Here is a 19,213-nt window from a genome sequence, read left to right on the forward strand (position 1 = left end):
TCAAAATGACAGCTTTTCAGCTCCTCCTCCTTCTCTCTGGTCTCTGCTGTCCTCTTCAGTTCGTACCAAAGCCAGCGATAGCCCTATAGGAAGAGACAGGAGAAGATGGGGTACAGGGAACTCCCCAAAATCAAGTGTATGATCTACTCAGATAAATGTAAAACAATCAATGAATAAACAACAATGCAAATAAAAACATTAAGAAACCTCAGAGGAAACATGTTAAATAATAATATAACAGCCTGACCATTTAGTGATCGTTCTTCCCTTTGAAGTATATACAGAGATCCTTCTTAATACCATAGTCTGACCAACAGGAAAATCTTAACCGCTATTTTAAAGTCCTTAAGAGTTGAAGATATCCTACATACTCATAAAAACTGACTGACTGGGAGGTTGAATTTTAGATAAGGGTGGTAACTGGAGAAATTGTGGGCTACAGGTTTCCTGAATAACTGTGTGATTAGTTGAGACTCTTCCTTAATAATTTCCATATCTAAATTTCTATTTTCTTGATGTTATAAGTTGCAGTGAACTGCAAATGGGGATCCCTAGTATTGATCCACTGTAGGAACTTTGTTAGATATAAGAACATAAGAATTGCCGCTGCTGGATCAGACTAGCGGTCCATTGTGCCCAGCAGTCTGCTCATGCGGCGGCCCTTAGGTCAAAAACCAGTGCCCTATTTGAGTCTAGCCTTACCTGTGTATGTTCTGGTCCAGCAGGAAATTACCTGTAACGCAAGAAATTACCCTGTAAAGGGCTTGAGTTTGAGACCACTGATTTAGAAGCTGCACCTTTTTGAGCATTAATCAATTTAGATTGTAAAAGAATATCAGGTGTGGATTTCAGTTTAGTTGGATCTGGGTAGTTCACATGTATACTGTGTCGTAATTGAAGCCACATGTCACGTTGGTTATACAAGAGGCCATATGTATATTGTAGTTCCTCAAAAGTCAGCCACTATTGATTTTTAATCATTCACTCAGCATCCATATTCCACATTTTTGCCACTGTGCCCAATCTAAAGTAGCATCTTGTATTGTTATCTTTTTATTATGCCATATAGATACTCTAGAATAGGGGTGTCAGTCAGTCCTCGAGGGCCACAATCCATTCGGGTTTTCAGGATTTCCCCAATGAATATGCATGAGATCTATTTGCATGCACTGTTTTCATTGTATGCTAATAGATCTCATGCGTATTCATTGGGAAAATCCTGAAAACCCTACTGGATTGTGGCCCTCAAGGACCGACTTTGACACCTGTGCTCTAGAAGATCCAGATCATTTATTCTTCATCAAGTTATCAATGTTTGAGGGTATTTGCCGTGGATCTATGTATAGTGTCAGTATTTGGCTGTGCAGGGATTGATAGATTAAGGGCTAGGTTAGCAGAACCAAACTTACTTTCTTCTAGACTTAACTATGCCGAAAGGTCCTTTAATCTTGATTTAGCAACCAATGTGACCCTTGCCTCATTAAGAAAGCTTGATGATAATTAAAGAAATCCAGAAAATTAACTCCTCCTGATGATTTATCATTCTTCAGTTTTTTAATACAATTTGAGGTTGATGGTTATTCCAGAGAAATTTACTTAAAGCCTGTTCTATGATATGATAAGTTTTTTTTGTGTAGAAGAAAAGGAATCATACTTAGGATATAATTTATCTTTAGTAAAATCATCATTTTAATGGTTGCTAAACGATCCCACCTGGAGATCTTAAGAGGAGACTATCTGTGTGACAAATCCTTTATTTTAGATAAAATAAGTTTTGAGTTTAATTGTTTTGTTTCTTTTAAAGTCAGTCCAATGCAAATGCCCAAATACTTTAATTTACTGGAATTCCAGATGAAGCCATAGGCATCTGTCATGTTTATCACCAATACAATTTATGGGTAGAATTTCAGACTTAGTTGTATTTAATTTGTATCCTGATACTTTTGCATACCGGTTTATCACTTGCATAAGTTGTGATATAGAATTTGGAGTCTGTGCATTCACACTAAAGATGGCACTATTTAACTCTTGTTTCATTAATGGTTGGGAGTTATACAACACAAGTCTCCAATACTTCACCCAACCTCCACAGTATCCAACATTCCTCTCCACAAAATTACAAGTTGTTCCACATGCTCTCATATATTTCAGATCTGGTAAAATGTGGCCTGAGGTACACCTCCTCCACCCTTAGTAATGTTCAATAGCAGTAGGGATACCGGTGTTTTTATTCCTCATTGGCCCACATTCTTTTATTGAAGTTATTTAGATAAACTTTTTTTAAAACAACTTTTTATCCACCATAATCTTTTTAGAAGTTTTAGAAGTTTCCTTGAGATTATTCTATTTAAACATATTCAAATAAATTGTATACTTAGCTTAGTATGCTACTGGGTTACATGATCCGACATGTTTCGCAACAATTTGCTTTATCAAGGATCCCCCAGAGCCATTATGTCTACCATCTTACTCAGAGTTTTTTGCAAAACATACTAAGGGTGGAGGAGGTGTACCTTAGGCCACATTTTGCCAGATCTGAAATATATGAGAGCATGTGGAACAACTTGTAATTTTGTGGAGAGGGATGTTGGATACTGTGGAGGTTAGGTGAACTATTGGAGAATAGAATTTGGAGTGACATATAGTAGAATATCATCTGCTTATGCAGACAGCTTGATTTCTCCATCACCATATTTGAAACCTTGAATTTTAGGAGACTTTCTAAAAGACGCTAGTAATGGTTCTAGAGCTAGATTAAAAAGCAGTGGAGATAAAGGACATCCTTGTTGAGTGCCTCTGGTGGGTCTAAATAAATTCAAAAACTGACAATTGATGAAGGGTCTCTAGTTTGGGGATTAGAATATAGAACGGATATCATGCGTATAAATTGCTCAGGGATTGCAAATTTACGGAGAGTAGCAAATATGAAAGACATTCCACTCTATCAAATGCCTTTTCAGTATCGAGGCAAATTATGGCAATTTCTGAGATGACGCTTGAGTGGTCGCTATTATATTTAAAAACGTACGAGTATTGTTGTATGTCTGGTGCTAGCACTCCTTTAAATTTTTGACAAAATTCGCCATTATTCCATCAGGTCCCGGTGATTTATTTTTTGCCATATCTTGGATAACATCTATGATCTCATTAGATGTAATAGGATTAATCTGTTGATCATGATAACATAGGAAGAGATGGTAAATTTGTCCTAAGTAATAATAATAATAACTTTATTTTTGTATACCGCCATACCCAGTGAGTTCTAGGCGGTTCACATTAATTAAACATAGTTACATACAGTTAAGTATTAATTGAACAGAGTTGCAGGCAACGAAGTAGATGAAATTGGGGAGCAGGATAGAGTGGATCAGGGGGGTTGGGGGTGGGGCGTAATAAAGGGGGAGGGAGGAGGTTTAGGTTCTTCTTTGAGGAGGGGGCAATTAAGTGTCCTGTCCTTGGAAGAGGTGTGTTTTGAGTAATTTTCTAAAACTGAGGTAGGTGGGAGCCTCGAGGATTAATTGGGCTATCCATGGGTTTAAGTAGATATAAGTATCATTTTCATCACTGAGTTCGGAGGAGTACAGTTCTTTATAGTACGTATGAAACTCTCTCAAGATACCAGAAGTAAATGAGATCGTCAAGCCATCTGTGTTAATTAGAGTTTTGATGTTTTTCTTCTCACTCTTCTTCTTTAAATAAGAAGTAAGGTGGTGTCCTGGTTTATCAGAATAGTAATTGGCTTCAATAATAAAAACTGTGGGCAGCTTTTTTCCTCAATATTGTGTTATATTGGAATTGGAGCTTCTGAAGTTCCAATAATATCTGGACATTATTAATGTCAGATTGAGCAGCCTCCTTTGCTTTGATTTCTGTTTCTAATGCACTAATGTAATGTAATTTATTTCTTATATACCGCTACATCCGTTAGGTTCTAAGCGGTTTGAAGAAAATATACATTAAGATTATAAATGAGAAGTAAGAAGGTACTTAAAAAATTCCCTTACTGTCCCGAAGGCTCACAATCTAACTAAAGTACCTGGAAATTAATAAAGAAGAGAAAATAAAGATGGTTGAAAAAAGAAAAATTCTATGTGAATTTATAGGATGGAAATTAAACTGACAGTGAAGAACGGTATGAAAAATACATATGGAATTCAGTTAGAGAGGGTAGGTTACAATCTATTTATGGTATTTGTTTAATTGGAAGGTGTTAAGGTGGGTAATTTGGGAGAAGGTATGCAGTTTCTTTAGTTTGGCATTAAATGAAATGATCACTCCCCTTAGGTATGCCTTAAAAGCATCCCAAGTTGTATTCCAGGAGGTGTCTTCAGGTTTATTAAACTGAGAAAATTCAGTGATTGATGTGGTGATAAGGTCATCAAAGCCCTCTTCTTGTATAAGAGTGGAGTTAAATCTCTATTGTTTAGAGGGGAGTACTTGAGTTATATTGCTTAAAGATAATGTAATAGCTGCATGATCTGATATGGAGATTTCCTCAATGTTAGCTTCATTAATAAAAGGTGAGAGAGAGTTACTGATATACATATCTTTGAATAGGAAGAGTAAGGTGGCGAGTAGAAAGTGTACTTTTTACTATGTGGATGAATTATTTTCCATACATCTATTAAGTCCAAGTGTGTCATTATATCATTAAGTGTAATCCAGGCTTTCGGTTTCCTATGTGCTTTAGTTATTCTGTCAATCGTAGGATTTAATATCATATTGAAGTCCCCTGCAATAATATGATGGGTGACATTATTTGATAAAATTTGGTGGCTAATTCTGCTGCTTCTGCATTAGATTAGTTATGGCAACCATAGTATTACTGATGTTTAAAAAAACTTGCACCGAACGACCCTTGAAATAACATTTAGGTCTTGTCTTTTCCTAATTAGGATAATAACTCCATTCCTAATTCCCTCAGAGGGAAAGAAAAAGGGTTCCAGTGTCCAACTAAAGTGCATTTTAAGCGCCTCAGGTGTGGTGAGATTTGTCTCTTGTAGTGAAATTATATCAGGTTGTTTGGATTTTAAGTAGGACATTATTTTCTTTTGCTTTATATTGGTTTTTTAGCCCTTTACATTTAGAGAGAGAAATTTAACTGACATGTGTAAAGAAGAAAGTAAGAGACATAATTATCAATGTCATCAATCTTAAATACATGTGGCGCTCACTGGGATTAACATCTCTATACCAAAATACAGATAAAGAGATGTAAACATGGAAAAAAACGCTGGGAATGAATACATCCGGATAAGGATCCAGATGAAACCACATCATGGGTGATAGAGGAGAAGGGAATGGGTTAGCAATAAATAAGCATGCCCCCATATAGCTCTTATGGAAACTTTGTACCATTAAACACTATTTTGACTTCCTCTCTTTTCGACTGCTGGTTCAATCTCTTGCATCTTAGATTACTGCAATATTATATACTTGGGATCCTTTAAGAAAACCATCAAATGATTGAGAGTCATTCAGAATGCAGCCGTCCGTCTCATTTATGGTCTCAAAAAATCGGATCATGTAAGCCCGTATTACAAAAAATTACACTAGCTGCTGGTGGAAGCAAGGGCCATTTTCAAATTTGCCTACCTCTGCTTCAAACCATAACAGGTTCATCCTCAATCTACCTGTCGCACCATTTTGAATTTCCAGGCACCACTTGCATATGTAGTGCCTACCTGTTTGCTTTTCCATCCTTGAAGGGTTGTATCTACAAGAGATTCCTTGATAGATCATTAGTATTCCAAGCAGGCAAATGGAATAAATGTTTAACCAACTTAATTTCAAATGCACCCTCCTACCAGGCCTTCAGGAAATCAATTACTGTATTTTCACGCATATAACGCGCGCGTTACATACGATTTTACAAACTGTGCATAACCATGCGCGTTATAGGCGTCAGCGCGTTTTACAATTTTTTTTTTTTACATAGTTCCCCCCCCGACGTCCGATTCACCTCGCAGAACCGCTCGCACTCGCACCCCGAAGGACCGCTCGCACTCGCACCCCGAAGGACCGCTCGCACCCCCACAGCCTCCCCACCCCCCCATCATGGAGAAGCTCCTACCGTTGTCCTGTTTCCTCTGCTGGTGGTCCCGGCCCTTGCTTCCTCTTCCGGCGGTCCCGCCCTTTCTCTGACGGGTGGGACCGCCGGAAGAGGAAGCAGCGCAGGCGCAGGGCTCACAGAAGGGCCGGGACCGCCGGAAGAGGAAGCAGCAGACGCAGGGCTCACAGAAGGGCCGGGACCGCCGGCAGAGGAAGCAGCAGGACAACGGTAGGAGCTTCTCCATGATGGGGGGGGAGGCTGTGGGGGTGCGAGCGGTCCTGCGGGGAGGGTGAATCGGGGGGGGGGGTGGGACATCAGGCTTTCAGGGTGGGGAAAGGACTTCAAGGGGGAAAGGAGAGTCGGGGTGGCCAGAGGATAGTCGGGGCGGGCGAAAGGAGAGTCGGGCGGCGACGGGAGAGTCGGAGCGGCATGCGCGGTATACGGGTGTGTGCGGTATATAAAAATTTCTTTACATAAATTTGTGTTCCCCGCGCGCTATACCCATGTGCGCGTTTTACACGGGTGCGCGGTATATGAGTGAAAATACGGTAAAACCTTTATCTTTGATAAATTTCTCTGACTCCTTTCCTGTCTTGTTGTATCTTTGAAATGCTTCCGGATAAATCTTGACTACTCTTGGCATGCTAATGTAAACTGAAAGTCTTTTTTTGTAACATCGCTGTCTGTATACAGTCTCTTCCTCTGTAAACCGCTCTGAACTGCTTGTGGTATTGCGGTATACAAAAATAAAGTTGCTATTATTATTATTACTCTCCTGCAACAGCTGTCACCTATAAAAACAACCATTGCAACTTGTCCACTCCCGCAGATTACCTCCCCCTAGTTACCACAACCCCTCGCAAATTGCCCTCGCCCCCTCCCAACTGCTCAGCACCCTGAAAACTTTTTCTCAAAAGCTCAGTCGCTCCCTACAACTGCCCCATCCTCTTGTAGATTGTCCTATCCCCTAAAAGCTACCCCTTCCTGCATCTGCCATATTATCTTGGAAATTGCCCCATTCCCTTCCCACAACTGCCCCTGTAGAAATTGCCCCAAACCCCACAGGTGACTGCTGCAATTTTACTGCTATCCTGCATTCTCTCCCAGCTTTCCTTCATCCAAATAAAAATCCCATGTTAACACTTCCCACCTCCAAAAATTACCTTGCAGAAATGTCATAGCTCTGCAACTACTCCACAACTCTACTAACTGCCCCACTATCTCACAAACTGCTCCTCTTCCAAAAAAAAGCCATCACAACTTCTCTACTACTCTGCAAACTGCTCCAACTCCCAAAAATACCCTCTGCAATTTGTGCTACCACCCCCATCTTCCTCCACAGATACAACACATGCACTGCATGTACGCATGCAGAGAGGTTGGAAAGAATATTATGATCTATGCTCTGCATATTTTTCTGCTCGTTTCATATTTCTATGTGGTCTTTTGTTTTCTGTTCACCAGGATCGAAAGTTATCAAAGTCAGAACGCCAGAGGTTCAAAGAAGAGGCTGGAATGCTAAAAGGACTTCAGCACCCCAACATTGTTAGATTCTATGATTCATGGGAGTCCACATTGAAAGGAAAGAAATGTATTGTCCTGGTGACAGAGCTAATGACATCTGGAACACTGAAAACGTAAGTAAACTAGCATGTATAACACTACTATTGGGGTTGCTAAGTGAGCCTGCTATAGTGCTTTGTGCCCTGGTGGTAAACTCAGTGTTGAATACTGGTAGTGAATCTTTCTTATTGCATGAAAAGCACTTGAGGGAGGTTGGGGTAGATTCTATTAGGGCTATAAGCTATTTGTAAGCAAAGGAAGTCTCTTGGTTTTTCCTAGGTTTAAAGACAGAGAGTGCTTGATTTGGGAATCCAGTAAAGGCTTAGGATTCATTGTTCCTTATCAACAGCAGCAGATGAATCCAGAGACTAGTGGGGATAGCACACATCAACCAGCAGGTGGAGATAGAGAACTGATTAACAGGTGGTCATCTTGGATGGAACCTCTCCTTCAACTCCAGTACGCTCTATCTCCCAGCAGATCATGGTTGCTATCCTAATAGCTCCTGAATTCTGGCTGTTGATGGTTGTCTGATCTCCTGTTGAGAATCCTCTTCAGTGAGAAAGGGGTGTTCGGCTGAATGGTGCCGTCTTTAGAGGTTACATCTGGGCCCCTCCAGTTCCCTGCCTCACCCTCCCCTCAGAGCCAGTGAGGGGGATTCGCTCCCTGTATTTCTTCTTTCCCTTACAAAAAAAAAAAAAAAGGAGCTTTCAATTTATTGTGGCTATGTTTTACTTTGTATGCAGGCTACAACTACTCCTCTGCAAAACTTCCTGTGTGCAGCAGTTTTGTCAGGGTAAGCCTCTTGTTCCTTGGTGCTGTTCTTTGGTTTTTGGTGCTCGTTGGCTGGTGGTTCTGGTGTGTGGCGAATGAGCTGTTTTATTTTTCTTTTTGGTGGTGCATTATGGCAGCAGAAACTGTTAAACGGTGTTCCCACTGTGGGAAGCGGAGAACGCTGTCTGGTTTGTTTTCTATAGGGTGCGTGGACGCGGCGGGGGAGGAGATAAATATGGCACTGGTTCAGTCGGCACTTTCCCGCCTGAAAGACGCGAGTTTGTTTTCCCCGGCGCTGTCGGCGGATGCGGTCTCCTTGGCAGTTCTAAGGGGGCAGTTGCAGAGGGGGAACTTTCTCTTCCGTTGGCGGTTTCGCGCATCAGCGGGGGATCGGTTTTAGCGGCAGAGCAGGAGTCTGCTGTGACGGATGAGCAGCGGTCAGACACTTCTGCGGGGCGGAATCAGGCTCTCGCAGCTGGGCTCCAGCCGGCTGATGCGGCAAGGGCTTTTTCTGCTGTGAGTGCTTCGACTCAGCATTTGCCGTTTCCCCCGAATTTGTGATGCTTTTGCCTCAAGCCTTCCTGTTGCAGAGCGCCCAACCTGCACTTCAGGGGGCAGGTAATTTATCTGCTTTGCCTCAACTCCCATCGCAGCAGGGTTTGCTAGTTGCGAAACGTCGCAGAGTGGCCCCTATGGATGGAGGGGACGATTCTTTGGATTCCACTTTATCCCTGCCTCCTCCTGAATCTCTGGCTGATAGGGATACCGCATATTTTGAGGTTTGAGGAGGCACTAGGTAGGGAGGTGGATGATCCCACGGTGTTCCGTCTTTTCCATAAGGAGTAATTGTCACACTTTATTTCTAAGGCATTGCAAGGTTTGAATATATCTCCAGAGGATCCGCAGGCCTCTGGATCGGCTAACCCTCTTATGGTGGGCATGAAGAAACCGCATAAGGCGTTTCCGGTCCACGAAGCTATGACGGGACTTATTTCCGCCCAGTGGGACTCGCCTGAGACATTTCTCTGTGTGGCGAAGGCTATGCGACAGTTATATCCGGTCGCACAGGAGGAGCTGGAGAAATTTAAGCTCCCAAAGGTAGACGCGTTGGTGGCTGCAGTTACCAAGAAGACTACTTTGCCGGTTGAGGGAGGTGTTGCGCTCAAGGACTCCCAGGATAGGAAACTGGAGTCTACGCTGAAACTTTCCTTTGATGTAGCGACACTTACCTTGCAGGTTGCTGTGTAGTTCCTATGTGGTAAGGGCTTGTTTGCAATGGGCGCAGCGAATGGCGGATGCCATGTTGGAGTCCGGGCTGCATGTTCCCTCTGACTTTCCGGATATGGAATCCGGTTTAGCTTATTTAGCGGATGCGTTGTATGATATTATTCATGCTTCTGCGAAACAAATGTCTCTTTCGGTTGTTTCTCGCAGATCCTTGTGGCTACGTCATTGGCTGCGGATGCGGCCTCTAAACTTAGGCTCTTGAGGCTTCCTTTTAAGGGTCGCCTTTTGTTTGGTGAGGATTTAGAAAAGTTGGTCAAAGATTTCGGTAATTCCAAGACGCAGAGATTGCCAGAAGATAGGCCTAAGGGGCCTTTGAATCCTATGAATCCTAAGCCCCGCTTCAGGGATGTTAGAAGATACAGACCTGGGAAACCGTTCTTTCCGGCTTCTTATGGGCCCTCTTTTAATTCCAAGCTGAGGTTTCCACAAAAGAATTCCTTTTATCCTGCGAAACCCCCAACCGCTCAACCAGCCAGTACCCCAGCCTTGTATAATTCTCAATGACGGGAACTCGGCCCTCTCCCCTATTCCCATAGGGGGTTTGGCTGTCCTTTTTGGTGGAGTGGACGAAGGTCATGTCCGATCAATGGGTATTGGACATTATTCGAGACGGTTATAAATTAGAATTTTCTTCTCCCGTCACAGATTCTTTCTTGGTATCTCCGTGTTCGGGGCCGGCCAAGAGAGAGACTCGGTGCAAGTCACCCTTCAGATTCTTCTGGACCTAAGGGCGGTAATTCCAGCCCCTCCGGAGCAAAGGGGCCAGGGCAGATATTCCATTTACTTTGTAGTGCCCAAAAAGGGAGGTTCGGTCAGACAGTGCTCGATCTCAAGTGGGTCAATCGGTTTCTCAGTGTCAGACATTTCCGCATGGAAACCATAAGATCGGTTATTGCAGCAATTCAGCTGGAGAATTCCTTACAGCACTAGATCTCAAAGAGGCTTACACATTCCCATTTGGCCCCCGCATCGGCGATTTCTTCACTTTGCCGTTTTCGGCCAGCATTTCCAGTTTGGGGAAATGCCATTTGGCCTTGCCATGGCACCCAGGACATTTTCGAAGGTGATGGTAGTGGTGGCGGCGTTTCTTCGCAAGGAGGGCATTCGTGTTCTTCCTTACCTGGACGACTGGTTAATTCGGGCTTCTTCGCGGCAGAAGAGTCTGACAGTGACCCAAAGAGTGATTTCACTTCTTCAGTCTTTAGGATGGGTAGTCAACTTTCCGAAGAGCTCACTTGTCCCCTCCCAATCATTGGAACATTTGGGGGGTCTTGTTTGATATGAATGTGGGGAAAGTCTTTCTACCCAGAGTTCGGGGAGAGAAGTTGCGGTCTTGGGTGTGTCTCCTTCTGCAGTCACCCGCTCCGAGAGTATGGGATTATGTGCAAGTTCTTGGTTCGATGGTGGCAGCTCTGGAGGTAGTGCCTTGGGCTCGCTTTCACGAGACCACTACAACAATCGCTTCTCTCCCGGTGGTCCCCTGTGTCTCAGGATTACAGTCGTCGTCTTCGCTGGACTCCTCAAGCGTCTCTCAGCATGCATTGGTGGATCTGCGGGACCAATCTGTTCTAAGGTATGCCGCTGGATTCGCCAGACTGGGTCATAATTTCTACGGATGCCAGTCTGTGGGGTTGGAGGGCTCAGTGCCTTCAGTCCTCAGCGCAGGGGGTCTGGTCTCCGGACGAGGCTCTATGCTCCATCAACCTTCTGGAGTTGCGGGTGATCTGGCTGGCGCTGCTGGCGTTTCAGGCCTTGATTCAGAATCAGCCAACCAGGATCTTTTCAGAGAGTGTCACGGTAGTGGCATATATAAACAGACAGGGGGTACCCGCAGTCCTCAATTGGCAAGCGAGGCGCTAGTTCTACTTCATTGGGCAGAAGCTCATCTTCCTCTTCTCTCGGCATCTCACATTGCAGGACAGGAGAATGTTCAGGCGGACTTTCTCAGCAGAAATCTTCTAGATCGAGGAGAATGGGAACTCTCCATTCCACCTGCTGGTGCAGCGATGGGGCGTTCCGGAAATAGACTTCATGGCATCATCTCGAAATGCAAAGCTTCCTCGGTTCTTCAGCAGACACAGGGAGCGAGAGTTGGAGGGTGTGGACGCGTTGGCTCTGTCTTGGCCTCGCGGTCGTCTTCTTTATGTGTTTCCTCCTTGGCCCATGATAGGTCGTGTGCTCCATTGGGTGGCTCGCTTTCAGGGCTCGGTGATATTGGTAGCTCCAGATTGGCCGCGCCGACCGTGGGATGCGGATCTGATGAGCCTCTTAACGGGTGACCAGATATGGTTTCCGGTGACTCCAGATTTACTTCATCAGGGTCCGATCAACATGGAAAATCCGTCCCACTTTGGTCTTACGGCCTGGCTATTGAAAGGTTGTGCCTGAGACGTAAGGGATATTCTGAGCATGTTATTTCCACTCTTCTCCAAGCAAAAAAGAGATCTACTTCTGTGTCTTATGGTAGAGTCTGGAGAGTGTTTGAGTCTTGGTGCGATGCTCAGGGTATTTCTCCTTTCAATGCTTCTTTAGCTAACATTCTATCTTTTCTGCAAGATGGAGTTGCCAAGGGCTTGGCTTATAATTCTCTTAAAGTTCAAGTGGTGGCGATTGCTTGTTATAGAGGCCGCGTGTCTGGTTCTTCCCTTGTGGCTCAGCCTAATGTCGTTCGTTTTTTGAAAGAAGTGCAACATATTCGTCCGCCTGTTCATAAGCTCTGTCCGGAGTGGAGCCTTAGGGTAGTCCTCGGAGGTTTGCAGAAGACTCCGTTTGAGCCTATGTCCACTGCGACTCTAAAGGATATCACCTTTAGCAGTGACATCCTTTAGAAAGCAGTGTTTCTTGTAGCTATGGCTTCAGCCCGACGGGTTTCTGAGTTACAGGCGTTGTCATGCAGAGACCCTTTTTTTACGCATTTCGGATTCAAGGGTCTCGATTCGGACTGTTCCTTCGTTTCTTCCGAAGGTTGTCTCTTCCTTCCATGTCAACCAGTCTCTCTTCCTTCCTGCTTCTCTTTGCTTTGTTTCCTGGATGTACGTAGGGTACTTCTCCACTATTTGCAGATTACTAACGACTTTCGTCGTTCAGATCATCTCTTTGTGCTGTTTGCAGGACGCAGCAAGGGTATGGCGGCGTCTAAAGCTTCGATTGCTAGATGTATCAGGGAGACTATTGCTTCCACTTATTTGGTAGCGGGGAAGCGGTTACCGGAGGGCCTTCGTGCTCATTCCACTAGAGCGATGGCTATTTCCTGGGCTGAGTCTCGAGGGTTTTCTTTGGAGGAGATTTGTCGTGCAGCTACTTGGTCTTCTAAGAATACCTTTTCTAAACATTAAAGGTTGGATGTGGCAGCGCGTGCAGAGTCTGCTTTCAGTGCTTCAGTCCTCGCAGAGGCGGCTTTTGCTTCCCACCCGGTTTGAGGGTTGCTTTGCTACATCCCACTAGTCTCTGGATTCATATGCTGCCGTTGATAAGGAAGGATAAATTATGTCTTACCTGTTAATTTTCTTTCCTTTAGATGCAGCAGATGAATCCAGAGCCCCGCCCTTTCTGTGTATTTTCTGTTGGTTTTCTTTCGCATGTTTCGGAGGTTTTGTTGTGATTGGTAGTTGTGTTCTGCATTACTATCTCGGAAATTTGTTATGGGAAAGAAGTTTTTTATATTTTGAGACATTTTATGGTTCCGGATGCTTGGGCAGAGGCAATACTGGAGTTGAAGGAGAGGTTCCATCCAAGACGACCACCTGTTAATCAGTTCTCTATCTCCACCTGCTGGTTGATGTGTGCTATCCCCACTAGTCTCTGGATTTATCTGCTGCGTCTAAAGCAGTGGTCTCAAACTGCCCGCCAGGTTCTATTTTGAGGCCCTCGGTATGTTTATGATAATCACAAAAGTAAAATAAAATAGTTTCTTGATCACATGTCTCTTTAGCTATAAATTACAATATTATTATTAAGACTTAGCCAAAAGGAAAGATTTATAAAGTATAAAGAGTTTTACCTCATGCAAAATTGTAATTTCTTTAATAAGACATTAACTATTTTTTCTGTGGCCCTCCAAATTGAAAATGTGGCCCTAGACCCATTTTGAGTTCTGGAGAAGTGAGAATTCTGGAAAAGAATGGACGATCCATTGCACCTAGGCGCTGTGTTAATGCTGCACCTACACTATTCTCCCCAACAACAGGGTAAAGAAAAAATTTTGTGTGTGATCTGGATTGGCAAGGACAGGAGCTGAGGTTAAAATGTGCTTAAGCTTAGTGACAGCATCTGTATGCTCCTCTTCCCACACATAGTCTTTACTTTTCAGCAGGGAATAGGTTATAGGGACAGGATTAGAGGTAAATTATAAAATTAGTCAGAGACCACTGTTCAGGCAGTGGGCCTGATGGGCCGCCGCGGGAGCGGACCGCTGGGCGAGATGGACCTCTGGTCTGCCTCAGCGGAGGCAACTTCTTATGTTCTTATGAATAGAGTGGGGCTGCTACCTCAGCATAATTATGCATGAATTCACGGCAGAACCCTGTGAGCCCTAGAAATGACTGGAGTGATTTCTGATCTGTAGGAAGTGGCAAGTTCTGTATCAGTTCTACCCTCTGAGAATCCACAAACTTACCATCCTGGCCAATGGATACTCCCAGAAAGGAGACCTGTGATTTGCATAGCTGAGCCTTGGTAGGATTAACTTTAAGGCCAGCTTCTAAGAGAGCTGTTAGAATCTCCCTTACATGTGCCCAGTGTGCAGACTCCTTCTCAGACTGAATCAAAATGTCATCAACATATTGTATCACATTTTCTCGGCATGATATGCGTGCCAGGACATTGTACATATATTTATGAAAAATTGCTGGTGAATTTTTATATCCCTGGGGTAGAACTGTCCATGCATATTGTTTATTCAGCCATTGAAATGCTGTTTTGTACTGGCATTCAGTAGCCAAGGGCAGACTCCAAAAGCCATTAGAAATATCCAAGACAGAGAAAAATTTGCATTTGGGGTTCAATTTAGAAATAATTTCAGGGTAAGAGGCAACCACCGGTGCTACGGATTTGGAGACCTGATTTAGGGCCCGGAAGTCTATAGTAAGCCTGAATGAGCCTCCTAGTTTGACCACTGGCCATGTTGGAGAATTGCAGGTGGAAGAGATAGGTCTGATCAGACCCCTCTCCTCTAGTTCCTGTACAATCTGAGTTACTTGTTCTATGGCTTGATGAGGTACTGGATATTGCTTTTGTGGTGGGGGGTCCTCACCCTCTAACAGAATTTCAGTTTGCATTCTCCCACAATCTAGTTTGTCTTGTGCCCAAACTGGAATATCTGCCACCTCTGAGGGATTCCACTAAGGTCATGTAGCTGAGCTGCCTTAGTGCACTGAGTAGCTAATTGCATGGGAATGACCTCATGAACTAAAGTTTTAGAAGCATTTGGGCTTCCTGTACCTTGCCACAATGTAAGGTTAGCCATATCGACAACCAGGTCTAAATGGTTGAGGACATCAATTCCCAGTATTTCTTTGTCTGTACTCACTATAGTGGGGGCAGTAATATCTAAAATGTCCTGGCTCTGTTCATTTTGAACCGGGATGCCCCATTTCACAGGGATAGCAACACATTTTGAAGCTGTGTCATTTATACCCTGAATCTCATACATTTCTACATTTTTCTGATCTCCAGTAGGAGGCGCTCTGCTTATAAAACTGATTCCAGCCCCTGTATCAATCAAAGTTAATTTATCCTGATCCTCTATGGTAGTATTAACATTGGGGCGGCCGCAAGTGTCCAAAATCAAAGGTGAAAGTAAAAAACCCTAAATGGATAATAGCCATTATCCCAGGACAAGCAGGCAGATATTCTCACATGTGGGTGACGTCATCTACGGAGCCCCAGCGCGGACAGCTTTTCAAGCAAACTTGATTGAAGTTTCAAGTTTGCTACACTGCACCACGCATGTGCATGCCTTCTTGCCCACTAGAGGGCGCATCCCACCTCGTGGTCCTCAGTTCAGTTTTTTCCGCGGAGCCAGAAGCCCTGTGGAAATTGAGCTCTGCTCTTTTTTGCCTTCTGTCGCCGCGTCCGGTGAATTTTGATCGGTCGCTGTGCTGTACTTCGTTGGTTTTTGTTGTTTTGATTGTTCGTAAAAAAAAACAAAAAAAAAAACACGTTTATTTTCGTTCGGCTCCGGGGGCTCCCGTGAGCTGCGGCCGCGGCCGGCCTTGCTTTCGGCCGGGTCGGTTTTTCATGTCCCGTCCCTTGACGGGTTTCAAGAAGTGCACCCGGTGTGAGCGGTTACTTTCCATTACTGACCCACACCGGTGGTACTTGCTCTGCTTAGGACCCGAGCATCCGACTGACTCTTGCGATCGGTGCTCCACCTTTCAGGCCAGAGCGCTCCGCAGACGCCGTGCCAGGATGGCGGAGCTCTTCGCGGTCGACTCCTCGCCGGGGAAGGCCTCGACGTCGGCTTCGGCCCCGGCCTTGACCTCGGCCTCGGGATCGTCGGCTTCGCCACGTCCCTCGACATCGAAGCCTACGCCTCCGACGAAACCTGCCTCGGGTAAGTCCTCTCTTCCATCCCCGACTCCAGGGTCGACGAAGAAGCCATCTTCGGGCTCCTCGACGGCGGGTGGGTCGTCCTCGGCCCCGCCAAGAACTACGGCCACTAATGCCCCGAGGGAATACTCGAGACCGAGGTCGCCCTCCAGGGAGCATCCCCCGGCCTCGGACCTGCCTACCATGGTGGGGATCCCGGCGTTCCAAGACTTGCTCCGAGCATTGATTGCCTCGGAGCTGTCTGGGGCCCTCGAGCACTTGCAGCAGGCTTCGGCCTCGACAGCTTCGGCCTCGAGGGCCCCGACCTCGGCGGCCTCGGTCTCGACTCCCTCGGGTACCGGGGCGGCACCGACCTCGGCCCCGACCTTGCCCTCGACTTTGGCCTCGGGGGCCCCGCCTGAGAGTAGCGTTAGGCCCCGTGACAAGGTGCGCAGGGTGAGGCGGATCTCCTCCTCCTCTTCCTCGAGGTCCTCCCGGGACTCCTCGCCCTCGGGTCGGCCTCGGGCGAGGCGTTGTCCGAGGAAGCCTAAGCGTTCGCGAGGTTCTCCTCGACGACGTGGTCGCTCCTCGCCGCTCGGGGGCGAGGCATTGCGGGTCTCGGAGCTCCGCCTCAATAATCCGAGGCTGCTCCGTTCCCCAGCGAGAGGGGGTTCGTGTGACTCCTGGCCAAAGAGGAGGGGGCGTGCCTCGGTGCCTCGGACACCTGGGACCTCTCCCAGGGGTTCTTCGAGACGTAGACGTTCCCCGACCCCCCTCGAGGCCATTGGATCTGGCCTCTTGGGAATCCGGGTCCGGTAGAGAACCACGCTATTCCCACGAGGCTTCCCCCTTCTGTTCGGCGGGAAGTCGAGAACCCCCTCGCCGCCCGCCAGACCGTCCTCTTTTTCCACTTTTGTGCAGGACATGGCGCGTGCCTTGGGTCTAGACCTCATGGCTGGATCTCAATACACCAAGGAGTTCCTCGAGGAGCAGGACCTTCCCACTCCCCCGAGGGAAACTCCCCGACTCCCCTTGAATAAGGTCCTTCATCAGACCTTCCTTAAGAACCTGACTTCACCTCTTACGGTCACAGCGGTGCCATCTAAGATGGAGTCAAAGTACAGGACTATCCCACCCAAGGGATTCGATAAGGCTCAACTCTCCCACCAGTCTTTGCTGGTTGAGTCGGCGCTGAAAAAGTCACAACCCTCCAGAGTTTCTGCGGCGGTCCCGCCCGGCAGGGAGGGTCGGACCCTGGACAAGTTTGGTCGTCGCCTCTATTCGAATTCCCTTATGGCAACCAGGGTGCTCAATTATGCCTTTACATTCTCATCCTACTTACGTGGCATGGTGAAGGACCTCCCTCAGTATCACGACAATCTACCAGATTCCCGTTGGGAAGGATTCACCAGGTTTATGTCCAACCTGTCTCAATTGCGCCTGTACCTGTTTCACGCTGTGTACGACGCGTTTGAGCTGGTGTCGAGGGTGGCTGCATTTGCTGTAGCTATGCGCCGACTAGCGTGGCTACGCACCCTCGATATGGATCCAAACCTGCAGGAACGCCTAGCGGATTTACCTTGCGTGGGGTCCGAGTTATTTGATGAATCCCTAGAGGCGGCGACCAAACGGTTGTCGGAGCAGGAGCGCTCGTTGGCCTCGTTGGTCCGTCCGAAACCTCGGGCCACGCCGCAGAAACCCTTCCGGCCTCCTCCGAGGCGTTACCCTCAGAAGTCGACGCCGGCCTTTTCTAGGCCTCCGCCACGGCGTTCACCTCAACAGGGCAGAGGGGGACAAACGAAACCTCCGGCGCAGGGTCCCTCCAAACCTGCGCCGTCTTTTTGACGGGCGATGCGGATGGGGCCGGCCCTCCTCCGCGATCGCGCCGGACCCCCTTCCCATGGGGGGTCGACTCCGGTCCTTTTATGCGGCTTGGACCGAGATAACATCCGACGCTTGGGTGCTCTGGACTGTCTCCGAGGGCTACTCTCTCAACTTTTGGTCTGCGCCGCCAGAACAGTCACCGGGGGCTTGCCCATACAATCGGACCCAGCTCCCCATCCTCATGGCCGAGGCCAGGGCCTTGTTGAGGCTGCGGGCGGTGGAACCTGTACCCCCCGATCAGCGGGGGTGGGGGTTTTACTCCCGTTACTTTTTGGTCCCAAAAAAGACCGGGGACTTGCGCCCCATTCTAGACCTCAGGAAGCTCAACAAGTTCCTGGTCCGGGAGAAGTTCCGGATGTTGTCACTTCCGGTATTGTATCCTCTCTTGGAGGAAGGGGACTGGATGTGCTCCCTGGACCTGAAGGATGCGTATACCCATGTTCCGGTGCATCCCACCTTCCGCAAATTCTTACGGTTCCAGGTGGGCGAGTTACATCTACAGTACCGGGTCCTCCCCTTCGGCCTGGCTTCGTCCCCTCGAGTCTTCACGAAGTGTATGGTGGTAGTCGCTACAGCCCTGAGGTCTCGGGGGCTTCAGGTCTTCCCATACCTGGACGATTGGCTGATCAAAGCCCCAACCAGGGAGGGGGTTATCTCAGCGACCCTACAGTCTATCATCTTCCTTCAGCGACTGGGGTTCGAGGTAAACTTTCCCAAGTCACAGTTGTGCCCAACCCAATCACTTCAATTTATAGGCGCAGTACTGGACACTGTTCGCCTTCGTTCGTTCCTCCCTCCTCCTCGGTTGGAGGCTTTGGTTCGGTTGAGCCGTCTGATTTCTCGGCTACCTGTTGTGTCGGCTCAGCGCATGATGATGCTTCTGGACCACATGGCGTCTACGGTCCACGTCACTCCGTTCGCCAGATTGCACCTGAGAATTCCTCAGTGGACTCTGGCATCTCAGTGGCGCCAGGATTGCGATCCTGTCTCTTGTCTCATAGCGGTGACTCCTCCTTTGAGACGATCGCTCCGTTGGTGGACCGACTCTTCGAATCTTTCCGGGGGTTTGCTCTTTCTTGTCCCTCCACATCGCAAAGTTCTGACCACGGACTCCTCGGAGTACGC

At 46.8% G+C, this 19,213-nt stretch overlaps 1 protein-coding gene across 1 annotated transcript in view; it reads left to right on the top strand.

Annotated features, from left to right (window-relative positions):
- Positions 1-19,213, top strand: part of WNK1 (WNK lysine deficient protein kinase 1) — a 538,182-nt gene that overhangs the window by 57,231 nt on the left and 461,738 nt on the right. Inside the window, 1 exon segment of the mRNA XM_033953429.1 lies at positions 7,517-7,689. Within this exon segment, the coding sequence (XP_033809320.1) occupies positions 7,517-7,689 (173 nt within the window).

Source organism: Geotrypetes seraphini, chromosome 7, assembly GCF_902459505.1.
Source record: "Geotrypetes seraphini chromosome 7, aGeoSer1.1, whole genome shotgun sequence".
In the NCBI taxonomy this organism is placed as follows: Eukaryota; Metazoa; Chordata; class Amphibia; order Gymnophiona; family Dermophiidae; genus Geotrypetes; species Geotrypetes seraphini.